General features: G+C 38.7%; 1 protein-coding gene across 4 annotated transcripts in view; it reads left to right on the top strand.

Moving 5' to 3' along the window:
• Positions 1 to 1,150: 1,150 nt before the first annotated feature.
• Positions 1,151 to 15,350, top strand: part of TM4SF18 (transmembrane 4 L six family member 18) — a 37,047-nt gene continuing 22,847 nt past the window's right edge. The window contains exons 1-3 of one of the 4 annotated variants that reach the window (XM_036017903.1): positions 1,151 to 1,167; positions 5,783 to 5,976; positions 8,876 to 8,965. In XM_036017903.1, coding sequence (XP_035873796.1) covers positions 5,800 to 5,976; positions 8,876 to 8,965 — 267 coding nt within the window. In that variant the 5' untranslated portion in view covers positions 1,151 to 1,167; positions 5,783 to 5,799. Of the gene's footprint in view, positions 1,168 to 5,350; positions 5,702 to 5,782; positions 5,977 to 8,875; positions 8,966 to 15,350 lie in introns of those variants that run through there. The other 3 variants (XM_036017902.1, XM_036017904.1, XM_028504682.2) reach the window with 3 other exon arrangements.

Raw genomic sequence — 15,350 nt, 5'->3', positions numbered from 1 at the left:
TTAGCTTCTAGTTTCTGGGCAAGTTTTAAATTTTTTTTTCTTGGGCCCATTTTTTTTCTCATTCAAAATGGGGTTAATAATGCCTTCATAGTGTCATGTGGGAATACTTTTTGTTTGTTTTTAACATATGTGAAAGCTCCTAGCACAATGCATAGCAGAAAGGTGTCAGTTTATCACAATTATGTTGAAAGAAGCCCTGATTGGAAGTGACAGCTCACCTCACTGACACTGAAATTTCCTGGAAGCTACAAGTTAATACATTAATCATTAAAACAAGATGGGAAATGCTCAATGATTTCACTCTCCATGAACTTTAACACAAGGTATTCTTAGTTACTCCTCTCCAAAGACCAAACTATTGGCAATTACAACTTTCATAAAATCTCAACTAAACACTCTTAGAGCCTTGCAAACATGTTGGCAAAACACACTGTGTTTGGGTTTCTTGTTATCCTCTTCAAAGATCATCAAGATCGTCCAGTTCTCCCCTTCTCCTCATCTGTTAGAATTTCTATGACAAGAAGTTTCAACATGAGGAATACTGAAAGCCAAATCAAACATTTTCAGTATTTTAAACAGCTTTGCTTAAAAGTTAATGAGGGAGGAGATGGTTGAGTATTTGCTGAAGAGATTCCAAATTTCTCTGCTGGAGTATATTACTGTCATCTCCCACTTTCAGTTCACTCCATCTTGAGGTTACTTTCATTCATTCATTGAAGAGTTCAACACCTGGCTCTCTCAAGTGTAGTCATTCTCTCTGAAACTACCATTGTCATGCTTGTTGATTTTAACATCCATTCTAAGTAGTCATCCCAATACCCAGCCAGTCACACCCATGGTATCAGCCTGCTAGGACTACCAAAACTAATACTGCAGAGTAGGTGTCTTAAACAACAAAAAATTTATTTCTCACAGTAATGGAAGCTATAAATCCAAGTTCAAGATGTCAGTAGGTTTGGTTTCTCTTAAGACTTCTCTTCTTGGCCTACTGATGGCCACCAGAAGGTGTGTCCTCCTATATGGCCTTTTCTCTGTGCACAAGCACCCCTGGTAGCTCCCCATACATTCACTTTTTCTTTTCATTGCTTTTAGGGAGAAGAAGGGTGGAGAGAGAAAGAGAAAAAGAGAGAGAAACATCGATTGGTGGGGACCAAACGTGCAACCCAGGTATGTGCCCTGACCATGTATCAAACCCACAACCTTTTGGTGTATGGGGTGATGCTCCAACCAACTGAGCAACACAGCCAGGGCTCAAATTTGTTCTTATAAGGACACAGTCAGGTTTGATTAGGTCCCACCCTAACAGCCTCATTTTAACTTAATCAACCCTTTTAAAGGCTCTGTCTCCAAATAGAGTCATATTCTGAGGTTATGGGAATTAGGGTTCCAGCATATGAATTCTGAGAACACAATTTGGCCTATAACACACCTTTAGACTTGATTGTCATCAGTTCATAACTGATCTTAATCTCAGATTCTAGGATCCCACTTCTTAATCACTGGATTTTATCTTTCCAGTTCTTTCCTCTCTACTACATACAATCTGCAAATCCAACCCCTTTTTACTGTTCCTCAGGTTCTCTCATATTCTTACTCAGATTAAGTCCTGCTGTCTGTCATTATAATCACTCTCTTAAATAATTCTTCATTCCTTCATCCCTCTCTCTTCATGAAACTTGCCTGGCAAAATCCCAATCCTGGCTGATTCCAGCCTTCTCACCACTCTGCTCACACCTCTGCTGCTGGACTTAGCTAGGAAGACCACTTGACTGTACTTCCCAGTCTCACTATAAATTCACGACCTCCAGTGGACCCTCAGTGCCTGCTAGCCATCCTGCCACATTTCTTAGGTAACTGTTTCATACCTCCTTTTCTCTCTCTAAATCTCTAAAATCCTCTCCCCGTCCTCTTCCTCTCTCTGCTGATAAACTTTTGCTCTGTTTCTCTGAGCAAGCAGAGCAAACAGAAGTTCCCACTACCTCCAACCCCATGTGCTCTGTCTTCCCTTCTGTTACTAGGACTGAACTGCCTGTGCTGCTAAGGCCAGCGCCCCCATCTGTGCACGCACTCCCACCCAGCCCCTCCTCATTCACTCAGGGACACTCACTGTGCCAGCCATTCTCCTCTCTCTGTCTTGGATTGTCAATCCCCACCTCCCTGCCCCACACCCCAACAAAACATTGCTGTCAGTATACAAACATGCTATGTTTCCCATTAAACTTTCCCCCTTGACTCCCACTTTCCCTCCAGCTAATTCCTCTGCTCTCTTTTATAGCAAAACTCTCCAAAAACATCACTTCTTTCTGTCTCCAATTTCTCTCTTCCCTTTCCCTCATGAACTCATGAGCCTCTTATGTCTATCTCACCACTACAGCTCCTCTTATTAATGTCATCGGTGTGTTTCTCATTGTAAATCCAGCAGCCAATTCTCAGCCTTCCCACATGACCTGCTCTATTGGCAGTGCTTAACTCAGTGGATCACTTCTTCCTCAACTAGAAACTCAACTTCCAAGATAAGCTCCTGGTTTTTCTTCCTACTCACAGGCCACTTCTTAGCCCCCTCATTTCCCAAACTCAATTCATTGGACTGCCTATGATTTAGTCTTCAGACCACTTTTCTCTCTACACTCACTCCCATAGTGTTTCATGGCTTTAAGTGCCATTTATATTCTGGCAACTCTCATATACTCCTCCCCAGACCGCTTCTTTGAACTTCATATTTGTGTATACAAATGCTTAACTGGCATGACCATTTGGATTTCTGATATGTTATCTCCAAACTGAGGATGCCTGAAACTGACCATCTCATCCTCCCCTTCTTAAACCTGCTCAACCTGCTCCTTTGCTCATTTCAGTTAATGATAACTTCATTTTTCCATTTGCTCAGGTCCCAAACTACATAGCCATCTTTGACTCCTCTCCTCTTACATTCAATCTGATCTGTCACCACATACTTGGCTCTAACTTCAAAATATGTACACAATGCAGCCTTTTCTCGCCACCTCTGCTACTGCCTTGAGGTCTGATCCCTTATCTTCTGTGGTAAGACTGGATTGTGGAAATGGCTTCCAAACTAATCTCCCTTCTTTCACACCTACCCTCCACAGCCTATTCACAGCACAGCAGCCAGAGTGAGCCTTTTAGCATATCCAGTCATTTTTCTACTCAAAACTAACCTCAGATATTACTGTTCTTCCCCTCCCACACTTGGCTCCAACCACAGTGGCCTCCCTGCTGTGGCTTACTTCTACCTCTGGGTGTTGGCACACTTGCTCCTTTCTCTGCCTGTAATGCTTTCCCTCAGGTTCTCTGCATGGCTCAACTTCCCCCAGATCTTTGCTCTCTTCACCTTCTCAGTAAGGTCTTCCCTAACCACCCTGTTTGAAATAACATCCGTATCCTTATTCTCTGGCATGCTTGGTTGTCTTTTCCTGATTTATTTTAGCCACATTTATCACTACCTGGTAAGCCATATGCTCTACTTGTGCACTTTTTATGGTTAGTCTTCTCTATAGTAGCTCCTGGCTCCATGAGGGCCAGGATTCTGTACTGTCTTGTTCAGTGATCGCTCCTCAGCTCTAAGAACAGTGCCTGACACGAAAGAGGCACTCAATAAATATTCAGCCAAAAATGTTGTTGCTCTCCCTATCTTTCCAAGAGCTCTAGTAAATATAATTGTAGGTTGCTTCTATGTCCTCAGGGAAAAAATTTTAGTGATGAGACTTTGTTGATGCACTTTGCTTAAAAACACTAAAGGAAAAATTTTCCTTTCATCAGGGGATGCCAAGAAACCTCTTTGGAACCTGTTAGAGTCTTAGATTGCTAGTTTCTAGGTTTGTTTGGTTTCAATCTAAAAGTGGCTCCAAGCATCTCAATTTTTTAAAAAAAGTATAAGTATAATACAACTTAAAAGTATTTACATGAAAATATTTTTATTCTCTTGAATTAAAAGTATGTAGGTTATATAGTATCAATATTTTTGGAGGACAAAAACAAATTAAATATAAATATTTCTGGGATCAAGATTTTAAGAGTTAATGATACAGAACTCATTGGGTCTGAGAGGAATAGTAAGACTTTACTTCTTTTTTCTTTCTAAGATTTTATTTATTTATTTTTAGAGAGGGAAGGGAAGGAGAGAGAGAGAGAGAGAAACATCAATGTGCGGTTGCTGGGGGTCATGGCCTGCAACCCAGGCATGTGCCCTGACTGGGAATTGAACCTGCAACACTTTGGTTGGCAGCCCATGCTCAATCCACTGAGCTACGCCAGCCAGGGCAAGACTTTACTTCTAATCTCTGTATTCTTTTGATCCTTATATTCCTATAATTGCTCTTTTTTAAAAAAAAAGTTAATTCTTACCCGAGGACACACCCATTGATTTTTGAGAGAGGGGAAGGGAGGAAGAGGGAGAGAGAGGGAAAAAAACATCAATGTGAGAGAGAAATATTGATCAGTTGCCTCTTTTATGCCCTGACCACAGATCAAACCTGTAGCCTAGGTATGTGCCCTGACCAGTAATTGAACCCACAGCCTTTCAGTATATGGAACAATGCTTCCAACTGACTGAGCCACAATAGCCAGGGCTATAACTGCTCTTTTGGTTATTAATAATGACTCCCATTCATTGCCCACTTTTTTATATCACCTGACACTGCATAATAATCTCATTTAATTACACAGATAACCTCATTTAATTCTCACAGTATCCTCATGGGGGAGGTGCCATGTTTTATTCCCATTTCACAGTTGAGACAGCTGAGACTTAAGAAAGTTAAGTCAAGCATGGTCCGAGGTTCTGACATTACCGAAAAGGCTGGCAACGAGGTCAGGCAATCTTTGAATTCTTTACTATCACTGCCTACATCATCTCTAACATGTTGGTGCTAAGATTCCTTCCCTTAATCCGCTTCTCATATCATCATAATTAAAGGATATCTTTAAATTAAATTTAGGGCAATAATTTAGAAGGAAGAATTCTTAAATCCTTGTTTTAAATTTATTACTCATAAAGTCTTTTTTAAAAGTTTTTTTTTTTACCCAACTTCTTTCATTTCCTTTTCCTAAGAAGTAGGAAAGATATGAATTTATTCCTGTTATTATTTTTCAGGGAGATAGAGAAAATAGACATGAACTCCTGGAAGGAAAGCTGTACTGTTGTTGTAACAATAAACTAAGCCACTGTGATATCTTGTTTTTCTCAACCACCAGCCTGGCTGTCTCTTTCTTTGTTTGTCCTTTTTGTGCCCCCTGCAGTTTAAACAATGCACAGTGAAAAGGGAATCCACCATGAAGAACACTGAATAAAAGACAGATATATAAAGGCAGGCTATTTGAGCAAACATGCCACATACTATGCTCTAGTAAAGTTCTCCTGGTAGATTTTCTTTAACCCCCTTCCACTGTTAGCTGAAATTTGCCAGACTCAGTGCCAACCCCAACCCCGACTTCCTTCTTATAACGTGCTCAGGGTTAAGTCTGGAGCACTCTAATCCAGAGGAAAATGACTTATTTTAAAAGCAGTGAAAACACGGCATTCCTTTGGCACAGGATGAAGAGCAGCTCAGCTCTTCAGTCGTAGGTCATTGTCCATTGTTCTCCAAACAGTCGACCACTATTTCACACCGAGAGGCTGTGGGCTGCAGTTCTGAGTCCTGGGCTCCTCATGAATGTGAAGTAAAGGGCTCTGACCCAGAAAGTGGTAGGTAATTTTTTTTTTAAAAGGACAGGTAGGATGAAAAATAGGCTTAATGTAATTTTACACTCTTGAAATCTCCTGCAGGTTCTCAGCAGGGTAAAATGGGGTCTCGGAAATGTGGAAGCTGCCTAAGTGGTCTGCTGATTCCGCTTGCACTCTGGAGTATAATTGTGAATATATTATTGTATTTTCCAAATGGGCAAACCTCCTATGCATCCAGCAATAAACTCACCAACTACGTTTGGTATTTTGAAGGAATCTGTTTCTCAGGTATCATGGTAAGTGTGACTTTACAGACTTGTGATCACAAAAAGAAGAGTTTTTAACTAACAATTTTTTGTCCCTAATTAAAAAATAATGATAAAATTATTCTACTAATTCTGGGTGTGAGATTTGGAAGATGGATGGGGATAGAGAGGCAGGCAGTCCCTTAAGACTTGGAGAGTAGTTTTGTTTTTTAGTAAGCTGCTTGTTTATGTAGCTTTGGCAATGCAGGAAATTAGTCCTAGTAAAAGCTTGTGAGACTCTTTTTTGCTTGTAGAAATATTATGTTCTCATGAACTCCGTGTCAATGTAAATTATTTAATCTGCAGTGGCATTGCTCTTTTCCAGAACAGGTTTTCTATCTGCACTCATGATTTCTCTAGCTTTGTATTAAGACAAGATGGGAAAAACGGAGACTTGGAGATTCAGACAAATTTGCATTGAAAACTAAACTCTGTCATTTGTGCCATGAAACCTTAAGCAAGTGACTCAGTGTCTCTGAGCCTTAATGTTTTCATTTGGAAAGTGGGAATAATGACATTTACTTCTTGGAGAATCGTGGGGATTAAATAAAATCTCGTGGATGAATCACTCAGTACAGAGACAGGCTTCTAGTAGGTATCCAGTGACTATTGTGATTATAAATACTTATTGAAAGATAGGTCATATCATCATTAAATAGTTCAATATTATACCCCTAATAATGGCGGTATTTTTGAAAGTTAAATCAAAAGTATTTGATGGATAGGTCATATCATCATTAAATAGTTCAATATTATACCCCTAATAATGGCGGTATTTTGAAAGTTAAATCTGTGCACAGTAAGAATCCATGAATGTTTTCCTGATAACTTTTCTTTAAAAAATAATAATAAATCAGCAAGCATTGTGCTATGCTCTGAATGTATAAAATAAATCAAGAGCAAATTTTTAAAAAAGTAAATCATGTTGGCAACTCAGAGGAAAAGACACTTTTCCTGGTTATATTATTGCAAAAAACTGTACACATTGTACACTGTAAGCTTACTATGCCACCAATAACTAAAAGAAAACCTATTATAACCTATTTCTATATCTTTGTGAGTAGTTTAATTATTATATTTAAATAGTTATGTTGGAAAATAGTTTTCATTTTGTTACTATTTGCATATTAAATTAGTAAACTTTAAAATATTAATGTCCAAAGCTATTGAAGCTGCCATGTGATAGGTACATAACAAATTGTGGTCATGGTTCCATAAATGAATGCAAACTTTTGGAGAAGATTATTGAATAGTACTTTAAGAGCTACAAAAATGCTCTGCCTTCTGAGTCAGTGATCCTAAATCTGATCATTCATTCTAAGGAAATAATCCAAAATGAGGAAAGAGATGTATACACAGATGTTTGTGGCAGCATTATAATGGTAAATAATTAGAAGTATCGTAGCATAGAAGTAGCCAAATAAACTGTTATATTCACTTTATATGATGATGAGAAGTGTAATGATGAAGATCTAATAACATGGAAAGTGAACATAATTCTGTAAGTGGGAAAAAAGTTACAACAAAAGTGTAAATGTTATGATTGCAACTATGTAAAATACACACAGGTGGGAAAACACAGGGATATGTACATAAAAACAAGTGAGGGTAGTGGAATTATGGGTACCTTTCCTCCCTTATTTGTGAGTCCCCTGTATTGCAGTTATATTTTACAACAAAAAAAGAAAGCAGTTTCTCTTTCAACACAGGTGATGCCTGTGTTTTTCTTTTGGCACAGGACTCCAGGGCCTGGGTTTTATTTCTACCAATATTATAATGAAACCTATTACTGTGTCTGGTTTACTGTGCCTTATCTCATTTTCTCCCTCAATATGTAATTGTAGTAAATGGATGAGTTGCAAGGCATGATCGGGTTAAAATCTATTAAAATCAGTGTTAACTAATGGTTTTGAAAGGAGGGGAATTAGGAGTCTTTTCCTCATATTTATGTAAATTTAAAACTAGGGTAAGAAACTCTTCTCTATTTTGAATTGTCTAAGATCTTTGAAAAATATTATTGTTACTGCATCAAATCCTTTGAAGAGAAAACATAGAATTATAGATACATAATTAAAATGATTGATAAATAAATAATGACTGAGGGAATTTGGAAACTGAACATGTTGACTACAAACAGTAAAAAGATGATGAACTTAGCTTGAAGATTTTGGTACAGAAGAGTGGGAGTGAAGGATAGCTGGAGAATTTGCCAGAAGCAATACATGCTCCTTAACTGCCGCATACAAAAATTATAAAAATCAAGAAATTCCAGTCTTTCCACAACAAAAATACAACCCTTTGCCTAAGGTATCAAAAAAAAAAGATGTCAGGGTAGGAGGGGTGTAAAATACGTTGACTTCTTCCAGTTTATTGGCTTGAATGCATGGGGGAATTGACTTATTTTACTTTTGAATTAAGAGCTGCAGTTTCAGATTTACCATGCCTCTCACCTCCAATCCCAGACAGCAGTAAATGGAAAGAGGCTGGCAAACTACAAAGCCTGTGAATGGCTTTCCCTTGTCTTGTACAACTGGGTCAGTGAGAAAGATGTTTGCTGCCCAGATGGTATTCCCATGTCCATACCATTTAGTCCTCTTCAGTTGTTAGCTTTTGATGACTGATCAATGATGATAATAGCTAACATATATCAATCACTTATTATGGATCAAGTACTATGTTCAAAATTTAACATACACATTATTCATAATATCCTAACAACACAATTTTTTTAGGAAGCACTTTCAAGTTTACGTTTAGAAGTTGGCAGAGCTGATTCTTCCCCAGATCTACCCAACCCAGAATCTATGCTCTGAATCATTGTGCCCTGTTTATAAGTATGCCTGGAAACTAGTCTCTCATTTCTGATCTTTTTTTCTCTTCCCTACTGTAGATGCTTATAGTTGCAGCAGTTCTTCTTGTTCTGGAGAGTGATAACAACTATAAATGTTGCCAGAGTGAAAACTGCAGCAAAAAATACATGGTAAGAGCAATATTTTTTTAAGATGGTTGAGGGGGCTTTGGCTTTCTTTCCTCTTACTTAGAAACACAAAAATATTAACATTATGCTACCCTCATCATGATCTTTTAAGTACAGAGCCCAAGAGTTTACTCCAAAACTAATCTTTCATTTTGTTTACAGTCTTTCCTTCACCTTTGTTCTGCTGCTGTTCTTCCAGAAATTCAGGATTTAAAGACACATGAAATTAGAAAATAAAACTACATTTTTCTAACTGGGTTTCTGTGAGTAATTTTTCTTCTTCTTAACAACTTTATACATTAAAAAAGTACAATTCCATGAATTTTGACAGTGCATACACCCATGAAACCACCATCACAATCAAGACAGAACATTTTCATCACTCCCAAAAGACTAATATTTGATTTACTTTTTGTTCTTATAGATTGATTTATATTTTGTATCAATAGAATTATACAGTATTTGTCTTTTGTATCTGGCTTCTTTCATTCAGTGTGATTTTGGATTCATCTGTGTTGTTGTAATAGGCAACGTACATTTCTAAATTAGAACCATAAAAATAATTAATATAGAATTAATAGAAAATAATGTATTCAGATTTTCTAAGCCTATGCTGAACAAGCATGAGCTGGGCTGCTACAGTTCCATCAGTATTAATCTCCTCCTCATCATTGTCATTACTTATTCCTATTGGCATAGCATTTCACAACTTACATTTATCCAGTGAATTAGATCATTCTCACTCCTATTTCATAAATGAGGTCCTCATGGCTCAAAGAGAGCATGTGATTTATTAATGAGGAGGAGATTTTCCAGAGGTCTGGTAGGCATTCTTTGCAGCAGTGGTTTCACACTTAGGCTGCACATTGCAATCATGCAGGCATTCGGAGGTGGAATCCCAGCCCCAGAGTGGTTTACGAGGTACAACCAGATTTTAATGCATAGCCATGATGCTTTTCTAACTAATGCCTTTGTAAGATTAAATTAGTTGCTCAATTTAGCACCATGCCTTTGGTGAAGAGTTGAAAAATTAAATACATTCGTGCATGTGTGCGTTCACATGCGTGTGTTTTCTTAACCAACTGACTCAAATATATATCCCCAGCAGCAACTGGTAGTATACTTATGAAAAAGCTTTCAGAATTGTCTAGGTGAAGGAATGGATTCAGGTAAAATTAAGCTATGAAACTTGGGAAATTTCTAGAAAATAAGTGTATGTGCCAATAAAAAAATAAATGTGTTCAATTTGCTGTAACTCAGTATTAGCATCTCCAGCACAAATGGATGCTATAAATAGGCTGGAGCCTGAACAGAACCTTATAATCATCAGTGAGTGAGATGACTGCCATCTGAATGGGAAAGCAGGAGGAAGGGAGAGAGGCTTCCCTGAATTCCCAGCTTGGCCCTTTCAAGGTAGGCTCTAGAATAGAAGGCCCAACTCATATGTCCTTAAGAGCCAACTATCTGATGTAAAAGAGTGGTTGGTAGGCATTATAGAAAAATTTCCATTGAAGGAGGAAAGGGAGCTGCTACTCTAGTCCAGCCAATTCTTACCATGACAAAATTTGGCAATGATTCTGTTTTTAATAAAAAGTAGAAATATGAATTTTTACCTAAAACCTCTCAACTATAAAATGTTAGCTATGAATTCTCATTTAAATTAAATAAAGCACACCTCGCAGGCCAAATCTGAGTCTGTATCAGTTTGTAACTTCTGAAGCTCCAGAATGGAAATTGAAGTCACCCAAGATTCACTTTGTAGGGAGCAAAGTTGTCCTTGATCTTCTTAAAGGTCCCTGGCTGGGTCTGAAAAATTAAAATGTCATGAGAGAGATTAACAAGAAAAAAAGCATGCACATTTTATGTACATGATATTTTTCATAAGAGAATAAAGACTTAAAGAAATAGCTGGAACATCAGGCTTTTATATCACCCAAGGACATTTTTTTTTCTGTTGCTTTTTAGAGAAGGAGACAGGGAGAGAGGCAAGGAAAGAGAAATACCAATGCAAGAGAAAAGCATCAACTGGTTGCCTTCTGTAGATGCCCATAACAGGGATCAAACTACCCATGACACTGGTTACGGGATGACACTATGCCCAACTGAGCCAAACTGGCCACCTTTTAAAAAAATCCTCACATGAGGATATATTTCCACTGATTTTTTTTTTTTTTTAGAAATGGGAAGGGAGGGAGAAAGAGAGAGAGAGAGAAACATCAGTGTGTGGTTGCCTCTCATGTGGCCCCCACTGGGGACCTGGCCGGCAACCCAGGCATGTGCCTTGACTGGGAATTGAACCTGCGATGCTTTGGTTCACACCCCATGCTCAATCCACTGAGCCACACCAACCAGGGCTGTTTCCACTGATTTTAGAGAGAGTGAAAAGGAGGGAGGAAAGGGAGAGAGAGAGTGTGTGTGAGAGAGAAACATGAACATGAGAAAGAAACATCAATGTGAAAAGGAAACCTCATTTACCTTTCTTATACACCCTGACAGAGGATTGAACACATTTTGGTGCATGGTGGACTGCTCCAACCAACTGAGCCACCCAGCCAGGGTTATACCTTTTAGATAAAGATACAAATATGTGAAGAATTGGCAAGGCAGAAGGGCTTGGACTAGTAAATGGTTAAAAACTATGTAGGAAAATAAGGGTTAGTTTAATAAGGTTTATTTATACAGATTTCTCAGCCCAAAGTCCCTGTCTCTGGTGATATGAATGTCTTCCTTCCTCCTGGAAGGGAGGGTACCTTTCACATGAGAGTTATATGACTTGTTTCAGGAAAGAAAGTTTTAGGGTGTAGGGGAGCATTGGCCAGAGTGACCTTCCTGCTTCTGCCACTATTTCACACTTCTTCAGCTTAAAATATTCAATTTTCTAAAATGTCATATTTGGGGGTACCATTTCTTGAATCCCATCTGAAAATTCCCCTCAAAAGTCTCATATCCACAAACTCAGTAAATTTTCCCATCACCCATTGGTGCAGTATCTCAGTCTGGGGCATTTCTATGGAAGAGCAAAGGTTAATGGTTAGAGCAAACTATAAGCTCTGTTTTTAAGTCCAGAGAGCAGCTAATTAAGAAGATTTTTACATGTTGGACTCCAAGCATCTTCAGATAGAATAGTGGCAGGCAATGGTAATCTGACAGATTTTCCTGGTTTGCAGTTGAATGTCCCTGGGAAGTTATCAGGTGTTCTGGTAAAATAACTGAGTAGCACACACAACAACAGGCATGAATATTGACTAAAAGTCAGGATGGGATAAAATTGGGAGCTTTAATTTGTGGAGTTGTATCCAGATTTTGGAGGAAACTACAAAAACTTAGCATCCCGTCTAGTTTACAGGTTGATAACCAAACCTCAAAAACAATGAACAGGACCAGAATATGATCTCTGCAAGGGGTTGTTTATAGTTTTCTACTAAAACATTTTTTAATAATCACCCCCATTTCTATCAAAGCTAATCAAAGTAAAACTAATTTCTCTGCAAAACAACCATAAACATGTTTCCAATTTTATCCCATCCTGACTTTGAATCAGTGAGAACTAAAACTGTCCTTTCCTGAAGTCCTACAAGCTAAAGTTGGACAACTTGATAGAAACTTCAAAGAAATCACCACAATAGTCTCATTAAATTTGACCTTGTTATTTTGTAAGTGCAGCAAGAATAGTGATGATTATATAGGCTATTTTAAAGTTTGCTTACTGAACCTTTTCATAACACAGATTACACTTAAAAGTCTCTCAGAGTTAAGAAGCCAGCCAAGGACTTGCCATTTGACTTTGCCTGCAATACCTATAGATTTAGGTTAATTTCTTTCTCCTTTTTTAAAAAATATATTTTATTGATTATGCTATTATAGTCGTCCCATTTCCCCATTCACTCCCCTCCACCCTGTACACCCTCTCCCACCTATACCCCGCCCTTTAATCATGTCCATGTGTCATACTTATAAGTTCTTTAGCTTCTACATTTCCCATACTATTCTTACCCTCCCCCATCTATTTTCAACCTACAATCTATGCTACTTATTCTCTGTACCTTTTCCCCCTCTCTCCTCCTCCCACTCCCCTGTTGCTAACCCTCCATGTGATCTCCATTTCTGTGGTTCTGTTCCTGTTCTAGTTGTTTGCTTAGTTTCTTTTGGTTTTGCTTTAGGTGTGGTTGTTAATAATTGTGAGTTTGCTGTCCTTTTACTATACATGCTTTTTTATCTTCTTTTCTTAGATAAGTCCCTTTAACATTTCATAAAATAAGGGCTTGAAGATGATGAACTCCTTTAACTTGACCTTATCTGAGAAGCACTTTATCTGCCCTTCCATTCTAAATGAAAGCTTTGCTGGATAGAGTAATCTGGGATATAGGTCCTTGTCTTTCATGACTTGGAATATTTCTTTCTAGCTCCTTCTTGCCTGCAAGGTCTCTTTTGAGAAATCAGCTGACAGTCTGATGGGAACTCCTTTGTAGGTTACTGTCCCCTTATCTCTTGCTGCTTCTAGGATTCTCTCCTTCATTTTTACCTTGGCTAATGTAATTATGATGTGCCTTGGTGTGTTTCTTCTTGGGTCCAACTTCTTTGGGACTCTCTGAGCTTCCTGGATTTCCTGGAAGTCTATTTCCTTTGCCAGAATGGGGGAGTTCTTCTTTATTATTTGTTCAAATACATGTTCAATCTGTTGCTTTTCCTCTTCCCCTTCTGGTACCCCTATAATTCAGATGTTGGAACATTTAAAGACGTCCTGGAGGTTCCTAAGTTTCTCCTAATTTTTTTGAATTCTTATTTCTCCATTCTTTCCTGTTTGGTTGTTTCTTTCTTCCTTCTGGTCCACTCTATTGTTTTGAGTCCCAGTTTCCTTCCCATCACTATTGGTTCTCTATGCATTTTCCTTCATTTCTTTTATGGTAACCTGTATTTTTTCATGTAATTTGCGCCCAAAATCAACCAATTCCGTGAGCTTCCTGATCACCAGTGTTTTGAACTGTGCATCTGATAGGTTAGCTATTTCTTAGTCGCTTAAAATGATGAGACCTGGGGCATTGATCTGTTCTTCTGTTTGAGACAAGTGTCTCTCTCTCTCTCTCTCTTTTTTCTTTTTTTTGGTCTGGTCGCTCCTTTTACAGTGAGGGGCAGAGCCTTAGGTGTTCACTGGGGCTGGGCACCCCAGTCGCCAGATTGTGACATTGTATGTGGGGGCGGGGGTGGGAGGAAACAATGGAAGTAGTTCCGTTCTCCATGGGACCTTGGTCCCTTCTCTGGGATCCTGGGTTGCACTCTCTGCCTTGCTCCACAATCGCTGCCTCACTGGGTCTGCCAGCTGCTACTTGTGTACTCAGGGTCCACCCACTGCAATCTTGCATGCCCCAGATGCCTTACGCACCCCTGATGCCTTACGTGCCCCCAGTTGCCTTATGCACCCAACTCTCTCTGCTCTCCTCATCACGACCTGTGCCAGGACCCATGCCTGGCTGCTCCTCTCTGCCCCTCCTATCAGTCTGGGTAAATGGGTCTACTTCAACTTCTTGGTTGTCCGACTTCCATTCAGATAAATTCTCTATCAGTTCTGGGTGTTATTCTGCCTCTAAATTGTTGTTGTTCCAATCTTTGTTGTGCGTGGAGGTATGGTGCCTCCACCTATGCCTCCATCTTGGCCGGAAGTGTATTTCTTTCTCTTTGAAGTCTCCAAAATATCCTGAGCTTCCTGAACTTATCAGGAAGTGACCTTCCTTACTCATCTGGTAAGTAAAGCTGCTGGGAAGCCTGTAAGCAAGGTACCAGGCTAGTTTTGCCAAGGGTCTTCATTTGGCTTCATAAAGTCAAACTTAGTTTCTTAAAGCTGTCTGGAAATATTTGATTCTAAACATATTCTTAAATGGGGCATTCCAGTCAAAGGCTTTGTAATATATCCAGTGTTTCCAGTTGTGTCCCTTATAAGGAGAACAGATACTTATTGAACTTCTGTAAATAACTATATTGCCATGCAAATAAAAAAAATCACTAAGAGTTTCCTAATTCTGGAGGAATCAAGTTGGAAGAAAAGTAATTGTTTCACCTTCATTCACAAAGGTATGCTTTACCAAATTGCTGTATGTCTTAGATAGCTTAAGAAAAAAATTTGGAAAACAAAATATTAAGAATCTAGCATTGGTTTTTTAGAGTTTTTTTCATTATTTTTTCCATTACCATTTATTCCCCTTATACCCTCCTACTCCCCACAATTACCACTGTTGTCCATGTACATGAGTCCCTTTTCCATTTTGCTCAATCTCTCCAACCCTTAACTTCCCACCCCCAATAAGTGTCATTCTTCTTTCTTATCTATGAGTCTGTCTCTACTTTGCCTGTTAGTTCAGGTTGTTCATTAGATTCCACATATAAGTGAAACCAT

The sequence above is a fragment of the Phyllostomus discolor genome, chromosome 2 (assembly GCF_004126475.2).
Source record: "Phyllostomus discolor isolate MPI-MPIP mPhyDis1 chromosome 2, mPhyDis1.pri.v3, whole genome shotgun sequence".
Classification (NCBI taxonomy): Eukaryota; Metazoa; Chordata; class Mammalia; order Chiroptera; family Phyllostomidae; genus Phyllostomus; species Phyllostomus discolor.
The sequence above is the reverse complement of the archived record's forward strand: the minus strand, read 5'-3'. Positions and strand labels throughout refer to the sequence as shown.